This window comes from Bactrocera neohumeralis, chromosome 2 (assembly GCF_024586455.1).
Source record: "Bactrocera neohumeralis isolate Rockhampton chromosome 2, APGP_CSIRO_Bneo_wtdbg2-racon-allhic-juicebox.fasta_v2, whole genome shotgun sequence".
Classification (NCBI taxonomy): domain Eukaryota; kingdom Metazoa; phylum Arthropoda; class Insecta; order Diptera; family Tephritidae; genus Bactrocera; species Bactrocera neohumeralis.
In genome coordinates this window covers 17,694,112-17,714,343 of record NC_065919.1, presented here as the reverse complement: position 1 = coordinate 17,714,343, position 20,232 = coordinate 17,694,112, and the positions used below count along the sequence as shown (strand labels likewise).

General features: G+C 34.8%; 1 protein-coding gene across 3 annotated transcripts in view; it reads right to left on the bottom strand.

The window, feature by feature from the left end:
* Positions 1 to 20,232, bottom strand: part of LOC126751024 (kin of IRRE-like protein 2) — a 513,287-nt gene that overhangs the window by 309,180 nt on the left and 183,875 nt on the right. For all 3 annotated transcript variants that reach the window (XM_050460920.1, XM_050460921.1, XM_050460923.1), the window contains exon 2: positions 17,116 to 17,747. In XM_050460920.1, coding sequence (XP_050316877.1) covers positions 17,116 to 17,263 — 148 coding nt within the window. In that variant the 5' untranslated portion in view covers positions 17,264 to 17,747. The remainder of the gene's footprint in view (positions 1 to 17,115; positions 17,748 to 20,232) is intronic.

Below are 20,232 nucleotides of genomic sequence, written 5' to 3'. Positions count from 1 at the left end.
CCCTTGAAGAGCTGCAACTAGCCACTGGCAAGCCCAGACCGGACGGGATCCCATCAGAAATCCTCAAAATAATCGCTGCAGAGCAACCGGCAGTACTACTGAACATGTACAACGCCTGCCTTGAAGCCGGAATATTCCCTGAACCCTGGAAAAAGCAACGGCTGGTACTAATCAGTAAGGGAAAAGGAGACCCCAAACTCGCCATCAGCGTACCGTTCACTATGTATGCCCGACACAACGGGAAATCTATACGAACACCTGCTTAAACCCAGACTCGAAGCGGCTATCAACGAAGCTGGAGGACTGTCCACTAGACAATATGGCTTTAGACCCGGCAGATCAACTATAGAAGCTATAAAAGCATTGAAAGCGTAGAAACCGCACAGCGCAGATGGCATAAATACAAAAGAATAGTGTTGCTGGCGACTCTAGATGTTCGAAACGTCTTCAACAGCGCTAGATGGGTAGATATGATCGACGCTCTCGAGAAAAGTTTTAAGGTACCTGACTACCTCAAGGCTGTGGTGCGGGGCTACCTTAGTAAGAGGAAACTACAGTACGAAACTAAAGAGGGATCACGACAGATATGAGCACATTTCCTATGATGGTATATTAAAACTAGAAATGCCAGGTGAATCGTATTTAATTGGCTACGCGGACGACATTGCAGCAGTAATCACAGCGAGGGATACAGAAGAAGCGCGAAGAAAGCTGAACCAAGCCAAGATGTGGACGCAAGCATGGCTCGACTAACACAGTCTCCAGATCGCTAACGGCATGCAATTGTGGCGAATAATTCCTTTAAAGTATGCCACCTATTTATCAAAAATTATGCAATCTCACCAAAACTGTTCAAGATCTAAGAACCGAATATTTAGACCCCAGAACCTATAGTTGACTTTTTACCGCAAAAATTGGTCATTGTATGAGATATATACATAATTGAAATTTACGGCTAATACTTTCCAGGAAATGGTATGTCTTTGTGTCAAAAATGGATTGAATCGTGTCAATACTTCCCTTAGCTCCCACATATGTACCTAATAAGTCGATAATAAGTTTCGATCTTCCAGGTGTCGTTATACTGGAAATATCGGCCAACATGTGAGATATCTCAATGCAAATTAGAGAACGTGTTTTGCTGTTAACAGTGCATCTTTGTGCTTTAAGTGAATAAAATTGGGCGACAACTTGACCTAGTCTTCATATAACCAACAAATAAAATCAGGCTGATTTTAGTCCATGCGATTTGTGATGGTATGTGAGGTACACTAATAAATCTCAGTGAACATTTTTATTAGTATGTGGCATGTTAAAAGGATTTAAAATTTTCAAAAATAAATAAAATCGAGTCAACCCGCAACTCCTATATACTGCGAATTATAATGATTTTCATTATTCCAGCGAGCCAAATATGGCGGTCTGTCCATGAGTTGTATAAAATTACTTGGATTGCGATCTTCTGGTTGTCGTTTTGCACCTTAGGTATTTCCGTGGCTTTGATTCTTGCAAGTTGCAAGAATATAAAATGTTCGGTTGCAGCCAAACTTAGCTCTCGGTTTGAGTCTAAAATTAGAGAACTTTAACATTTATAAGCTCAATTGTCTTCAGCGAGTTCCATTTGGTGTAGCGCTTGGCAACACTGGTCCACTTTTTATGAAATGCACGTTGATGTAATTTGACTTCAGTAGATCTAAATTTCTAGATTCACTTAGTGAAATATCGGCGAAGGACTTCTACTATGCGAACCAATTAGCGAACATACAGATCTGTGAGACAAATGCCGATAAAGAAATGGCCATTATTAAGGTTATGCAGCCAAGGATGAAAGCTTAAACTATCGCCAAGCGTTTGGACGTAAGTGTTTCTGCATTGATCAAAGCGAACGGTATTGTAATGGTATTAGGGCAGTGCTAAAGTCCGGTTATGTTATAGTTATACAACGGAACTTGGAACTTAACTTAGAAAGAAACTGAAGGTGTGAGAGTCAAGGGTCTCAAATACAGATGGAAAATAGACAGCTATAAGAGATTTGCTTTGAAATATACGGTGTATGAGTGCAAGACATATAGAGCTCAGTTTAAGCATAAGTGGAAATACAATTAATACTTGCAAATTGAGAGCTTATATAGGCTTTTTAAGAATCCATAATGTCAAAAGAACATATGAAAACAGCCATACCGATCTTCGATATTTTTATACACTGAAGACTGTATATTATGTTTGCCACGAAGTTCGTAACATCGAGAAGGAAATGTCGGAGACCTTATCAAGTATATATATGAGTGATATGTACAATGAACTAAGTCGTTTTAGTCATTTCCGTCTGTCTATCCGTCTATCGATATATACGCGAAATAGTCACTCAGTTTTTAAGATATTGATATTGGTGTTATGAAATTTTTCATCTACATTTTCTCTCCTTTCTGTTTTGGAATCACCGATACCGGAGTACTATAGCATATAGCTGTCATACAAACTGAACGATCGGAATCAGGTGCTTTTATGGAATACTTTTTCATTTGACAAATATCTTCACGATTTTCGGCACAGATTATTGCAGAAAGTAATCGTGCTATCTTCGAATAAATTGTCCAGATCGGATCAAAATAAAGCTTATAGCTGCCAAACAAACTGAACGAACAAAATGAGATTCTTGTTATAAGTCTTTTGTATATGTGAGTGGTATTATAGTTTTATTCTAAAATTGTAAAGGTTTAGCCTAACAGCAATGTCGAGCACTTGGTCCAACATGAACAGTATTAAATGCTTCAAAGAAGAACAAGAGTTCACAAAAGATGACAGCGATTAAATTTCTTCAGCTTTGAAATAAATTACTCGAAATATTTTTTTTTTTGTTTTGTTTTTAAACAGCTCACAAACAATTTAGCTACGTGGCAAGTAGCATTCTTCATCCACAATCGTGTGTGGCAAGCAAAAATGTTAACATAAAAATTTATTTAGCAAAATTGAAAAAAGTACGAAAATAAATAAATTTATCAAAAATCAAAACAACACAAACACAGCGGTTATTGCTGTATTTACACTGTTGTTGTTCGTGTTGCTGTTGGCAAACATTCAAAAACTTTGTGCAAGCAATTTTTCAAAATTTATGTATCTCCATTGCCTGCCTGCCGCATGCTGCCAGTAGTTTATAATATTCGTGTTATTGCTACGTTTTTTTCTTGTGGTTGTTGTTGTTATCGCTGAATTGCAACCGCAAAATATTTGCTAAAAATGTTTCGTATTTGGCTGCGGCAACTTTTTTACACATGAGACATGTGGATATGGTTGTGCGTAAATATCTATGTTTGTACATATGTGTTATGAGTGTGAGAGTGTGTGTGTATTTATGTTTGTCTGCATGTATTTGTGAGTTTATTTTGTATATGTCACCGCATGCACACCAAGTTGGTTCAACGCTTTGGCGCGGTTGTGCATATGTATGCGTGTGCGAGCATATACAGGTGTGTGGGTGTGGCTGCGAGTGTATGTGTGCCTACTGAAGTACGCTCAGTCACATGTTATATTAAAAAATACTTTCAAAAGTTGTGTGCTACCAACATATTTGATAAGAATTTTGCGGTGTTTTGTGGCGAAGAAATTTCAAAAATTTCTCAAAAAATCAAAAAAAAAAAATAAATAATGAAATATGAAAGTTAAAAAATTTTATTTGAGACATAGAAGCGGCTGTCAGGCATATACACGCAGCAACTTTTTCAAATTTCGGCAAGAAAAGTTGGAAAAGTTGTCTGTTGGTGGCGTTGCCAAGCGCGACAGAACTTCAATAAGTTGCGATTTTTTTTCTAATTTTTTTCAATATTTTTGGTATTTTTCGATTCATCGTAATTTGATTTGAACAATTCAATTGAAATCGTAACTGTAATTGGCTGAATTTTATTTAACTTGCATGTCACTCGCTTGCTAATACACGTTTATGTGTTTCTTTGTTTGTATGTCTACATATTACGTATCTTTGTTGTTGCTGCAGGTATACTTTGTCTGACTCGCATTTATTTTTGTCAGTCATCAATTCTTTAAATATGATAAAATTTATTAAAAAACTTTGTCTACACAATTTTTGCAGCCCAACAGACCAAAGCTTCACCGCGAAACACAAACACTTTTACGATAAACAAGTATGTATGTTTGTATATATATACATATATGTTTAATATAAAATCTACACACTTGCAACAATTTAGTTACAAACTTTGCCCACACAGCACATGAAAATCAGTGCCGTGAGCTTTTGTTGCTGCCAAGTGTTTGCTTATATGTACTTCTTTCATGTGTGTATGTGAGAACGTGTTTGTGTGTGTGTGCGTGTTTGCGACATTTTTCATGCTAATTCCCCAAACACACTGTCAAAAATTAGTTTTCGTGACTCATGATGCGCTTCCATGCAAAATATACCAAACTAATATATGCATATTAGGGTGGTGCTAAAAAATGAAAAAAATTATAATAATAAAAAAACGTTATCTTCGGCTGCACCCAGGCTATTTTAACTTTTCCATTTGCATTTCTTATAACTTAAAGGCTATAAAAAACCTTTAACTTGATTTTGATCGATCGGTTTGTATGGCGGCTATTAGCTATAGTTGCTCGATTTGAATAATTTTTTCAGATATTGTTGCGTTGTCTTTGAAAGTTATCTGTGTCAAACTAAGTGAAGATATGTTATCTAATAAAAAAGTTTTTTTACAAGCACTTGTTTTTGATCGGTCAGTTTGTATGGCAGCTATATGCTATAGTTGCCCGATTTCGAAAATTTTTTCGGAGATTGCACCATTGCTTTTGAAAGTTATCTGTGTCAAACTTGGTGAAGATATCTCGTCAAATCAAAAAGCTTACAAAGACTTAATACTGATAGAACAGTTTTTATGGCAGCTACATCTTACAATGATACTTTATTGTCGATTCCCTCGCAAGCAATCGAATTGATGAAACATCAAAAATTGTCCGACATTTAGTGTGCACCTAATCAGCCCACACATGTACTTATATAATATATTATTCTCTAGTTATTTACTTTATGCCTATGCAGTCATCGCTTTTATTATGTGGCATGCCACATACTTGTTGTTATTGTAATTGCAGGCAGGTAGCAGTAGAAGTTTTCACATCATTCATTTTATTTTGCCGGAAATATGCACAATAAATAAATATTCATAGCGCTGGCGGCGTGTTGCATGCACCTTGGGGTTTTCGAAAACTTCACTGAACATGCAGCTTCTTGATTTCTGACGTAACTTGTACTATTTGCGTCGTTACAATGAAAGTTTTGTGCAATGAATATGAAATGTATTGCTAAAGTCGTGCAGCAAAACGAAAACATGCCATTGAAGTTGCTCGGAGGACATGATTGATTGCCGTGAATGCGAAATCACAATTTGTTGCATACACTGGGGCGGATGTTTCGAATAAATCAAAATTTATTTATAAATGTTTTTCACATTATAATTCGCGCTGATTGGCTTCCTATAATTTTTTGGGCATTTTATTGGAGTTTAGAGTTGGCACCAAACCTCTCTAAACTTCTCTCTACTTCCACCTTCTCTGGTGTGCGATATGTCTGATTTAAATACTCTGCTTCTCCCACGTTTTTGTATTCGATTGGAATCTGTGAGTGTGAGCGCGTTCTCTCATATATGTGCTATCGCAAAGAAACAAAAATGCCTTGAAGGATGTAATTTTATATAGCTCATTTTAGGAAGTCTGAAAAGCTGATAGCCGCTTTCGATACCTTAGGCTACCTGCGACGGTAGTTCGTTGTTGTAGCAGCGTCATATAGGTATTCAGCAATCTCCGAATAGTTTTGAGGAGTAGCTCCAAAGTGTGCAGTTTTCGTCTGATTAAAAATATATACAGAGAGCCTAAGATCATTCTGACGACATGGCGGGGGTTTATTACATAACCAACATATGTGGGCAGGCTCAAATCGTAGGCAAGGCAAGGCAGGGAGGAGATCCCAGTGAACCAACGGTATCGTAGACGGACTTTGAGTTCAAGTAATGTTCATAAATTCTATAGTTCATATTATGACCTTAAAAAAACGCCCAAAATGGTGTGCGGCTAATATCCGAAAACGTGATCAACATTGGGAAAGCCATGTATTGTCTATACGATGATCTCTACAGAAGCATGGCAAAGAAAATCAAATTCCGGAGGAACGAGCTATCTGGGTGCAAAACTGCAAACGTTTTGTACAAAACGGTAGATCAAAAGTACACAAAATTCCTATTGGCACTTGATAGAAATGACTGTAGAAACATGATGGGAATTCGAACTGGTCACTGCCTGGTGGCGACACATGCCCACAGAATGGGCCTGACAGATCGAGAAGACTGCAGGAAATGTCTAGAGCTGGACAACAGGGAAACATTGGAGCATCTCTTGTGCACTTGTCCCGCATTGGCAAGACTACGCTGAAAGCATTTGGGGCCACAGAGTCTGTTAAAATTTGCGTGAAGCGCAGGCATCCTAAACGATGACTACTCCTCTTTGACTTAGCAAGTGAACTCCATCTGGCATCGCAAAGGACCAGACTGGTCTACGCGTGGCTTATTGGTCTACCAGATTAACATATCTCATTTCATACCTTTTTAAGACAGGCAATCATTGAAAATCTATTTTAAAAATATTTAAAGTGATGATTTTCTTATTTAGCCTAGCCAGCTTTACATTTTATAGCCAGAGCTCATCGTTCCATCAACAGTGGTATTCGCCGTTGCCAATGCGCAAAAGACTTTATATCTTCCGCAGAAGCTCTGCTCCGATAACTCATAACGTCAACTCTGCAAATGTTGTCATCGTCCATCCAGCACCAACTAGCAGTACGGGTATGATGAGTAACTTGTTGAATTTGGTCTTTGTTCGTCGTAAGATGACTTTACTTCTCAATTACCTACTCATTCCGAAGTAACAAAAGTATGGTAAGATTGTACGCAACTTTAATTCTTTGTACTTTCGGTACTAATTATTACGAGTAGTTACGAGTTAAAGTATGTACCTAAATCGTAATTTCAACTAAAAAGCTTCGATGACAGATAATTAAAGTAAAACGCACTAAGCGAATAGATACGATGACTGGAAAGAGTACCCAATTTGTCTTCTAGTAATACTCAATTAGATTAATGAGTCATGAATATATAAGTACTCTAAGTAATCTGCTTGGCATACATATAAATATATATGCTTATATTTATGTATATACATATATATATATATACATATGTATGTATATATAAGTATGTGTATACGTTTTGAAATCGCGACCCATCTCTTCTACACCATTGACGAAACAGTGATTGGCATTTCCGTGCAGTTGCGCTCCATTGAATCAGCATTGTAAAAAAGAAGATATAATAGAATGCCTCAACATTAAAAAAAATGGAAATAAAAACTCTTCCCTCAATGTTTTACAACTCGTATTTGCTTACTGTGCCACAAGTGTGTACAATAGAACAGCTAAATCGCGCAAGCAAAGCGGTACATTCCCCCTATTGGTATTCAGCACCCTACTGCGTTTCCAATTCTCGGCTAATATACTCATACCAACAATAAAAGTTTACAAAAAAGTGCTTAAATTGCCTAGTATTGCAAAAAACTTTAAATCGCTGCAAACTCGTGGCGCTTCGATGAGTTGTACATTAGCGCTTTATAGTGTCCTATAGGAAAATTTAGAGGGAGTGATGCTTTACTTTGAGGTCGTCTTCAAAATTTGCAAGAATAAAAAGAAAATATATACGTTCAATAAGAATTATCCTACCTTAAGGTAAATATGAAATTTTAAACTCATGTTAGTATGTCAGGGGCCTCAGAAATGAGAAAATAATATCATTCTTACCGTTGACGTCACATGAGTCATTTTGACAGCGCACTCATAGCTATCTTATATGCGCTAAGTGAGAAATTGAGTTAGGTTGAAACACTTATGCCCGCATTTGATCCAAATTTGGGCTAGAAGCCTTCATAACAATGTAAGTTAAGTTAATTCAAAAAACAAAGTTAGTTTTTGTAAGCAAACGAAAACCTATAAAAGATCAAAAGCCCGTAACCTTCGTTAATAAAGGTTAAACGCCCTACACTCTTATATGTTTTGGAACTCAAATTTGGAGATTTTCCAGTCATAAATTGGTTAAGAAAGATTACAATAACAGGAAAATCAATAAAAAGTCTGATACCTAAAGATCGCAGGGGATCTGACTTTGTCTGTTATACGAATTTCGTGAAGCTAGATAAACATTTCTGTAGTTGGATATCAGCTATTGACAAAGCGGCTTGAACATATTACAGATCTGCTAAGATGCTTTATTTGAATTTCCACTTTTCACCTGGATGTGTAAAAATATGAGATCCAACATGCTTTAGCCTTGACCTGCAAGAGTGGCAAATTCGAGAAGGAAGTTGAGATGATTATGTATCTTTTTCTTACAAGCAGCTGGCATCTGGTTTTCAATCTTGTCTCATGAAGCTTGATAGGAAAGTATTCGTTAGAACTCCTACAACACATAAAACGTGAACGTTGTTGAAGGCAGAGCCGTAAAAGGTGTCTTAAGATTTGCCGTTGGTCAGAACAACTTTGCGACTGCACAATTGATGATAGTTGACCAATCCCATCCTAACTTTTCTAAACGATTATTGCCAAAACAAATAATTAGGGTGGAAGCACATCGAATAAATTGTTGTTTAATACATATGTATTGGGTAGTCGAAAAAGTCTTTTCGTATTTTGTCAATCGATGTCGTTGCAGTCATATTTCTCCAGTGTTACAAATCACATTGTGTCCACATTGTGTTGGAAAGGTGAAATTTTAAGCTTCATTTAACCAAAAAAAATTTAATTCGGGGATGTTAAAAAAAGTTACAGGTGTTCAAAAATGAGTTAAAATAATGAATAAATTCGTTATATTTTAAAATTTTTGTATAACAAGTAAGGAAGGGCTAAGTTCGGGTGTCACCGAACATTTTATACTCTCGCATGGTAAAGTGATAATCGAGATTTCATAATACGTCATTTACATATTTTTCAAATACCGTATTTTTGTAAAGTTTTATTCCGCTATCATCATTGGTTCCTAATGTTTATACTCGTATTATACAAAGAAGGCATCAGATGGAATTCAAAATAGCTTTATATTGGAAGAAGGCGTGGTTGTGAACCGATTTCAGCCATATTTCGTACATGTCATCAGGGTGATAAGAAAATATTATATACCGAATTTCATTGAAATCGGTCTAGTAGCTCCTGAGATATGGTTCTTGGTCCATAAGATTTTCAATTTTAAAAAAGCCTGGGTGCAGGTTCCTTCTGCCACTTCTTCCGTAAAATTTAGGTGTTTCTGACGTTTTTTGTTAGTCGGTTAACGCACTTTTAGTGATTTTGAACATAACCTTTGTATGGGAGGTGGGCGTGGTTATTATCCGATTTCTTCCATTTTTGAACTGTATATGGAAATACCTGAAGAAAACGACTCTGTAGAGTTTGGTTGACATAGCTATAATAGTTTCCGAGATATGTACAAAAAACTTAGTACGGGGCGGGGCCACGCCCACTTTTCCAAAAAAATTACTTCCAAATATGTCCCTCCCTAATGCGATCCTTTGTGCCAAATTTCACTTTAATATCTTTATTTATGGCTTAGTTATGACACTTTATAGGTTTTCGGTTTCCGCCATTTTGTGGGCGTGGCAGTGGGCCGATTTTTGCCCATCTTCGAACTTAACCTCTTGTGGAGCCAAGGAATACGTGTACCAAGTTTCATCATGATATACTCAAGTTACAGCTTGCACGGACGGACGGACAGACAGACATTTTCGACTCTACTCGTCGCCCTGATCACTTTGGTATATATAACCCTATATCTGAAGTTTTAGGACTTACAAACAACCGTTATGTGAACAAAACTATAATAGTTAGCAACATTGTTGCGAGAGTATAAAAAAGGGAAGAATGTCTCACAAGCCACCAATGAAATTTGTGAAGATTACGGAGATGATGGTTCGCTCGCTTCCGTTCTGGAAATTTCGAAATTACGATTTACACTGATGAAAGTTTTACAGTGATAGAATAATGTCTTTAGCGGAAAAATTGCAAAAAGTGGTCGACCAAAATAGTACATATTTATTTATAAATACGAAAAAGACGAGCCAGCCAGCGAGCATTCCAGCCATCGTTCGCACCTCCATGGAGAATTGTTGAGGCTTCCTTGGCGTTATAGATTCATTTATACTTGTAGATAAAACTTTTTTCACAACTTCAAGAATAAAAGAAATATTATTTTTGGAAACATTTTCTAGTATAATTGTTAACTAAAATGCAACTTTATCTTAACATAACCTCAAATACAAATTTAAATACTTATTCATTAATAGTCTACGCTTAGAGCAAAAGATATTGCAGTTTGAGATTTCATTACCTGAAGCAAAATCTCCTATTCATTTTCACGCAAATCTAATAGTACCAAAAAAAAAAAAAAATATTTCCTACAGGGTTTGCTGCCAACCACATTAACTTATATGTCATCCAATAGGCGTGTGTGTCTAGTAAGCTCGTTTATAAATTTGTGTCGCCTTAGCTGTGATGGCTGATGGCTCAACGGATTTTCCATTACTGCTTTTGCTAACCATTTTATGGTTGTTTTTGTGTTTTTTTCTTTCCTGCTTCTACACTAATATTTTTTATGTTATTTTGTTAAACTTTTCGATTACACTGACACATGTGCAATTGTATTTGTATGTTTGTATGTATTTGCGCTATTTCTTTAACGGTAATCGCATTGTAGTCACATCAGTGTCATTGCTTCGGATTTGCGCTGAGTAACTGCAAACACATTGTTATAAACAACACACACACACACATCGAGCACACATACATTTGCACATCCACATACATTTGTTACTAGGGAAGCACGTTGCATGCAGACTTGTGTGCAGAGTTAATGTCAGCAGTCGTGTCATATAAATGTGTAGACTTGTGTGCTGGCGCTGGTTATTGGCCGATTGTGTGCTTGCTGGCGGTTGTTGCGGGTGGCGGAAGTAATTTGTATTCGCGTTTAATTTCGATTTTCACTGGCACCACATTGTGATTCATTGCTTAGGTTTTGTAGTATTTGTCAATTTTTCCCTTTTTCGTGTTTAATAATATTTCTCTTATTGTTGTTTTGAGAGTTAACAGTTTTTTGTTTATTTATCATTCATAATATGTAATAGTTATTCGCAAAATGGCAAATTTTCAGATGGCGCTCCGTATAATTTTATTGAGAGCGATAAATAGTAGGACAATTACTAGTTGCGCATAAGAGTCCTCATAAAATGTTATTACGTAAATTATCGGCAAATATATATATAAAACATATAAGTACACTTTTAGGCACCTGGGAGCAAATTTTAAGTCAATATTTCAATATTTATTAATTTCTTTAAGTTCTGGGTAGATCATGTATAACAACATCATTACCAAAAGAAACGTTTGAAAATAAAGCCTAATGTAAGTCTAAATTTAAGTTTAAGACTGAGCCTAAGCTCCAGTATTAATATAAGTCTAAAATAAATCTAAGCCTTATCCTAATTCTAATTCTAATTTTAATATTAATTTCAATTCTAATTTTAATTTGAATTTGAATTTGAATTTGAATTCTAATTTTAATATTAAATTTAATTTTAATTTTGATTCTAATTTTAATTTTAATTCTAATTTTAAAATTAATTTTAACTTCAATATTAATTTTAATTTTAATTTTAATTCTAATTTTAATTTTAATTTTAATTCTAATTTAAATTTAATTTTAATTTTAATTCTAATTTTAAAATTAATTTAAACTTCAATATTAATATAAATTTTAATTCTAATTTTAGTTTTAATTTTAATTTTAATTTTAATATTAATTTTAATTTTAATTTTAATATTAATCTAATTTTAATTTTAATTCTAATTTTAATATTAATTTTAACTTCAATTTTGATTTTAATATTAATATTAATTCTAATTTTAATTTTAATTTTAATTTTAATTTTAATTTTAATTTTAATTTTAATTTTAATTTTAATTTTAATTTTAATTTTAATTTTAATTTTAATTTTAATTTTAATTTTAATTTTAATTTGAATTTGAATTTGAATTTGAATTTGAATTTGAATTTGAATTTGAATTTTAAATTTAATTTCAATTCAAATTCAAATGCTATGTCTATATCTATGTCAATGTCTCTATCTATGTCTATGTCTATGTCTATGTCTATGTCTATGTCTATGTCTATGTCTATGTCTATGTCTATGTCTGTCTATGTCTATGTCTATGTCTATGTCTATGTCTATGTCTATGTCTATGTCTATGTCTATGTCTATGTCTATGTCTATGTCTATGTCTATGTCTATGTCTATGTCTATGTCTATGTCTATGTCTATGTCTATGTCTATGTCTATGTCTATGTCTATGTCTATGTCTATGTCTATGTCTATGTCTATGTCTATGTCTATGTCTATGTCTATGTCTATGTCTATGTCTATGTCTATGTCTATGTCTATGTCTATGTCTATGTCTATGTCTATGTCTATGTCTATGTCTATGTCTATGTCTATGTCTATGTCTATGTCTATGTCTATGTCTATGTCTATGCCTATGTCTATGTCTATGTCTATGTCTATGTCTATGTCTATGTCTATGTCTATGTCTATGTCTATGTCTATGTCTATGTCTATGTCTATGTCTATGTCTATGTCTATGTCTATGGCTATGTTTACGTCTACATATGAGGGTCAATTGACACATTGTCACATATGCCGTGAGGTCACACAGGTTCCCTGATCTTGACAAAAAACCACAAAAATAAATACACAAATGTTCGCTCCCAGGCTGCTATTAAACTTCTCTAAAATGCCGGATCTCGGTATATCAGAGCAACCAAACTTGTCACAGCAAAAAAAGGGGTCACAAATAATATGAAATTCAGCAAACTCGACGAACAGTGAAACCAATTAAGCGAACAGCAATAAGTCAACAATGGACCGTTGAATCGGATCATGAGCCAATTATTTTCCGCTAGATTGTACATAAAAACTGCAAACTATCGGCAAAAACAATAGCAATTAAGAAAGACCATAAAAGCGCAAACAAATAAAATAGAATTGTGTAATGGTATTACCATTAAAATGTTGCAAGCAGAATTGCATGAATATGCAACAAAGTAATATATTGGAAAAAGCATTAATTATGCGCAGTCGAAAATAGCTATACGTATGCACATGTAATTTTACTTTTATCCCATTGGAACCCAGTTTATTTGATTTAAGTCCAAATTAAGTTAATCGTGTTTTTTACCACCAATTATGGAAAATGTCAATGGGATAAAAGCTACTCAGAATTGTAGAAAGGTTTCATAACTAAGTCCGAATTAAGCGTGCGTGGCGGGATAAAATGGTAGGTAGGCAAATGAGATGAGTAAGAGAGGGTGCTACGGCGAAGGGAAATTCGTGAATAAAGCTTATTAATTAAATATACACATACATATGTACAAGTATGTATGTGTGTGCTCAATAGGAAGCTTTAAGCTGTAATACATAGGTTTTATCTGGTTGCAATAATTTGAGATATTTTATTTAATTATTTATTATTTAAAATGTTTATTATATAATTTAAAATTTTCGCTCTAAAAAGTAGCAACAATATTAAAACAAAAGAGAATTAAATTCTGCGTTCTGCGTATCTACAATTTACAATTCTCACAGACAAAAAATAAACAACAAAATTTTGAACAAAATTGAAAAAAAGCTATAAAAAGCCTGCATTTAACGTCATCGAACAAAAGCGGCATAAAATAAATCAAAAGTCGTCAGATTTAACCGCAATCGAAATTAACGTTTGCCAATTTGCGTAATGTTGTAATTGCATTACATCCGTTTTTATGCGTCGCAATCATATTATTTCACTAGCGGCGCCGCGCTCAATGAGCATCTAGCGAGGAAAATATGTCGAAGCAATGAAAGGAAGGAAACTTACAGAAAAAAAATGCAAAATCAATGATAGTTGCTCATGAATTTAAGGATATACAGACAAACCGTTATACCCTTCGTGTAAATTATGTAGTCAATATAAAAACTCTATAGTAGTATAGTAGTAGAATCAGGACTCGCTGATCTTTCACATTTATAGAACAGCATTTGAACGATTTGGCTTTTTGGTTAGACTATGAATAGCACAATTAGGAAATAATTTTGCGGCTCACCCTTACTGGTATTGGACCAAGGGTTTATAGATTTAAACGCAGCTAAGAATATTTGAAAGCGGGTTGTAGGTTCTGTTACTCAGTCCCGCTGATGATCTCTACCTTTTTATTACTTATTATGCTTTTATTTCAAGAACTCGAGATAAAGATAAATATTACGTTGTGGCCTAAAAAGACAGTCCTATAATATATAAGTATATACATTTAACTGGAATAGTTATATTAGAAACAAAGACGATTTAGCTTCTTAACGTATCCAGGATCTTCTGGAATTATTCTGTCGAGTTTCATTTCACTATGTCTTCTCTCTCTACCTTTGTCTCTATCTCCTTCTATCTATGTTCATTCTTCCCTACCTCTACTTCTAGCTCTAGCTCCATCCCTATCTATCTCTCTGTCTCTATCTCTATCTCTTTCTCTATCCTTATCTCTATCTCCATCTCTATCCTTATCTCTATCTCTATCTCTATCTCTATCTCTATCTCTATCTCTATCTCTATCTCTATCTCTATCTCTATCTCTATCTCTATCTCTATCTCTATCTCCATCTTTATCTTATCATCTATCTCTATCTCCATCTCTATCTCCATCTCTATCTCTATCTCCATCTCCATCTCTATCTCTATCTCCATCTCTATCTACCTATCTCTATCTCTATCTCAATCTCAATCCCTAGCTCTATATCTATACCGATCTCTGTTTGTACCACTATAACTATAACTACCTCAACCTCTACCTTTATCACTATCTAAATCACCATATCTTACCCTCTAATAGCCCAACATCTGTACTTCCCCATCGACAACCGCGTTGCTCTCATTTTTCAACGAAAATACATTTTCACTCCGATTGCAAATGCAATTAAACAGTTAATGCGAGAAAAGACCTCTTCCTAACGTCGAATTGGAAATTAGTGGCGTGAAATTGCCATAAGCTCATTTCGCAATTAGTGAGTCGGTAGTGCGTGCAGACAAAGTCAGAGCATCAAATGGCAAAATGTAGAAACAGCAGAGAAACAACGAATGGAAATATATTTCTATATTTATCTCATAATTAAAAAATAATCAAAGCGACAGCATTATCTAAAACCAGAAATACTCCGTACACGTTTCTCAAACGGAGTAATAAAATTATGTCTGATCTGGCTCTCAAGAATGTTTGAATTACATATAGCTGACAAACATACTAGAATTTCGATTCGAGAGAATGAGAAAAGCCTTGAATTACCTAATAGATTATGCTGCTGTTTTGGTATATCAGCGTTGGTGTAAAATACTCGGCATTTGTCATAGGATGTCAAAGTTTACTTAACCCAGAAGTTGGTAGAAAGTTAGATTATGGTCTTTGGTAAATGTAACAAAAATTTAAGATCTAAAATCACAAGCCTGAGGTTGTTGTCGATGTGATGAAAAAATAATTTGAAATTTATTTTGGAAGAGAGTTGAAGACTGTTGAGTGCTGTACAAAATTAAAATATGCATTGCTCAGGCTCTTCCAGTTGAATTCAGCATAACGTCACCTAAAATTCATAATAACGTAACTTCAATTTTCATAAGTTTACAGGCGAAGGACAAATTTTATAAAAGAAACCACTAATATTGAAACAAAATTTGAGTTTTGGTTATAAAATGGTTATATATTGGTTATCGTACACTGATATTGAAACAAAATTTATCTGAAAACCATTTTCAATTTTTTTTGATGATAGGTCGTTTTGCATTTCAGATGACGATATACTGTATAATATATATAGCTGGTATATAAAGTTAATCTCGAATAAACGAGCCTATCAGTCTTTCTTCAATGTTTTCAAAATTTGCAAAACTAATAACACTAACTGTTAGTTTACCAGTTACTATTTGCGACTGTGATGTTAGAGGCGGTTTCTTGCTAATTTTGGATTGCTAAACCAATAATTATAATAAAAAAGGTCATAACAAGTAGCATTTTGTTGTTTTGTAGTCAATGTGTGTAGGGGTCAAACCAGTACCATTTACTAAATGCACAAAAATAGCTGTCGTGATAGAAATTTTTGAACTCAAATTGGTAATCAAAACACGTAAAATACCCCACAGATTATCTTAGCACATCAGTTGCAATTTTTTCTTCATATCTGTTGAGTAGTGTAATTAATGTAAGACATTTTCAAAAGCTTTGTCGACAGATGTGTCTGGATAAATAACAATAGAACAAAGAATCCAGCGGAGAAGAAGCAAAATACGAAAGTCTAAAACCATGGAGCAGCATTTGACGTTGAAGTAATGAATGCGGGACAGGGAAAAGATTACGTAAAAAAATCGTTGTTTTCTCTTCAGAAAATTAGCTGCACAAGAGAGATGGATTAAGAAATGAAAAGAGTATATAAAATATGGAAGACAGTCGCTCAAAAATTGTTGAAAAAACGAACCAACAACGAAATAATCGCTACCCACAAGCCTAAGTTTCAGAAGACACTTATTGACATAAGAAATTCGGCACGAAAGCGGAAAGCGATGACAAAATAATTATTGCAGCAACAAACACACGCACACATCACATAAAGAAAGACACACAAATATTTACTACATATGTACTACATATATAGATTACCATCTAGCATACAATGACAAAATATGCCTATTTGTCTTTCGGGTGCCTGCCGTGGGTGGTGCATGCAACAGCAAGCGTATTGGCACATCCTCAAAGTCTGACGACACGTTGCTGGCAAATGGGACATGAGGCAGAGATAGATGATGGCTGTGCTTGTATTAACATGTGTACGTGGCAATTTGTTGCAAGCAGGCAAAACCGCACAAAAAATGCTTACAACACGAAGGCAAACGCGAAAATGAGCAACATAAAATAAAAAAGGAACAACAACAAAGAGTGAAATTGATGTTTCACTTACCTTGCAAGCAAATGATGATGACTAACGCCAATATGAGCTTTAGCGGCTGTGGCAAGTGATGCTGATGCTGATGCTGATGTCGTCGCTGTTGCATGCCGCTTTGTGGCATCTCTGCGCTCGCGCCGACTGCAGCTGTGTTCGCTTTCATTGTGTGATATTTTCGGTTTTTGTTGTTGGTTTTGTTGTTTTGCTGAATATTATTTTAATTTAGCCGCTGTTCTTCGCCTTCGTTGTGTTGCGAAACTTTTTCCTTTTCATTAAACTTTTTTGATTTGCCGTTGATTTATGTTATTATGCTCTTCACAAGTCACAATTTATTTTTTATTGTCGCATTTTTCATTTCACATTTACATATGTATATATTTTTTATTTTTTCTTTTTTCGTTAATTTTGGTTATAGAGGTGGCGCTACTTCGGCCGCGATTTGCATAGAAAACTTTTGCCAATATTTGTTTCTCTATTTAAAGCTGCTTTCTGTCGCCGTTTTTTTTTTGTTGTTGTACACGCGTTGATTTTTTCACAAATTCAAAAAACGAAAATACTCAAAATATGTCAGGCGACTTTTTTTGTTTCAAAATTTTTGCTTTTCCATTTTAAAATTGTGTATTTCATTTGCCGCAGAAACATAAATGCTGGAATGACATTTGAAATGGATGAAAATCGTAAATGAGTCACAAAGTCTGAACCTTGTTAGAAAAATGTAAAAAGTGAAGAAGGGTTAAGTTCGTTGCCGAATTCTCTCTTTAGGACAAACGTCTAGAAATAGGGACGAAATTATTGTGAATCAAATTCCGTTTAAATCAATTCATTATTTAAAGGGGTTAAGGGTAGTCAGAAAAAAAATATATGTATATAAATATTTTTAACTTTCGTTAAAGATATTATCGTGGAAATATACTATGAAAAGAGTTTTTGAACTATTCGATTATTGCCAAATGGTCTTCGGTCGCTCCGGAACGTTCGTGTACAACTTAAAATACTCTCTTTTGCTTTTCACAACTCTGTTTCTTGAAATAATGACCACTAAAGCTCGAAATCCGCTCGATAGATTTCAATGAAATGTAGACAGCTCATACAGACATGAAATTTTAGTTTAGACGTGATTTTAATTTTTTTTATCAAAAATTATAATTTTTTCCCGAAAATCTGGCAGAATTTTGTTTTGAGGCCACTATATTATTAATTGTTGTTCAATTAGTTTTGTCGTTCAGGATATTGTTTTGAAAGACCGTTGCTTGACTGAGAGATGTTTAATAAAGGCAGTGTGAGCCATATTTTAAGTGACATTTGGGGTTTTAGAAAGCTGTTGCACAATGGGTGCTGCACTCGCTAACAATTGAACAAAAACACATTCGAATGCGACTTTCTCAGCAACATTTGGTGCGTTTTAAAAAGGATAATTAAAAGAATAAAGTGGATCTTGTGCGTCGATTCAACACTATGGATGAGACTTGGGTCTATCACCATGATCCTGAATCAAACCAAGAGGCTAAAGAATGGTGTGAACCTGGTTGTTCGGCTACGAAACGAGTTCGTGTCCGCAAATCGGCCAAGAAGGTTATGGCATCAGTTTTTTGGAATGCGAGAGGAACTTTGTTTGTGAATTACTTGCAAACTGGTAAAACAATTAATTCTGTATATTATTGCAATTTTTAGGGCCAGTTGAAGAAAAAAATTCGTGAAAAAATAACCGGTTTCCCAAAAAAATCCTTTTTCATCAGGACAATGCACCGTGTCACAAGAGCATTTTGACAATGGCTAAAATCCATGAACTAAAGTTCGAATTATTCTAGCATCCACCAGATTTGGCCCTCAGCGACTACATTTGTTTCCAGAACTCAAAAACTTTATGCGTGGCAAGCGATTTTCATCAAATGAAAAGCTTATAAGGGCTGTTGAAGCGTATTTTGCTGACCTTCCGGATTCTCACTTCAGGGATGGGATCCACAGATGGGAGGATCCTTGGAGCAAGTGTATTAATGTTCAGGGAGATTATACTGAATAATAAAGTGTATCATAAAATTGTGTTTTTCTTATCAAACGACATAGCTTATTGAACAACCGGTATATAGCTTCGATCAGCATTCGATTTTCCATTACAAAAGCTATTTTCTAGTTTGTTCGATTGATTTAAAATGAATGTTCAAGCATTAGTTATAGTCAACCAAACCATTTTTTTGGTTTTCTTTTTTATGCTGAAATCCAGAATTTCAAAATTTGTTCTTTTATATCACAAGGGAGGGCAAGCAGACTGAAGCTGGAGCCACATTGCTTCCGCATTCATGGTATTCTACAGTTCTGGCCATCTGCGACTATTTTCGAGCACTTTGACTCGTAATATACTTTGGTTAACTCTTTCTATAAAAAACAAAAAGCCGTTTGAATGAGCTGTTCCCGAAAGCAGCTTAAATAAATAAGTTACCACCAAATGATAGCGCAAATAAGAGTCAATTACGTTCTCCTAAATAAAGGCTAAGAGCAAATATGCAAGGCGTATAATAAATTTAAATAATTAAATAGCGTCAATTATGAATTTGGTAACTAAAAACTCCAGTTGTTTGGTGTTTTTGTGCGCTTATTTCGCTCATTTCGCTCATTTCACTCAATTACTAAACTTCCAGCGTTTGCACTCATTAATTATGGTCTGACTTAGCAGCACACTTCAATGAAAATAATTAACATTTGCCCAGCTTCCGCTTCTGCTGCTCGCTGTACTTCAACGACAAGCGTCAATTCCGCTCTAGTTTGTTACACTTTCGGTATGCATTTTACCCCATAAAGCTCATACATAAATTTGCAATATTTTTATGAAATATTTCATTCGTACGCAATTTTTTCTCAATTTTTTTTGGGAATTTCTTACAGTTTCTGCATTTTCTGTGTAAAGTTGCTTTGTCTTGCGTTGATTTATGATGTTATTATTGTTTTTTCTTATGATTTGTAAGCATACATGTATTTAATATGGATTTATTGGCATTGCAGCGCACTTTCTTTGTTAGCTTCGATCGTTGCTAGCTCATCGTGATGCAGCGTTCTTTGGCACGCTCAAAGGTTACGCTTCACGCTTACTTACACCCACACACATATACCTGCATATATGCATCGATTTTTGGCGCG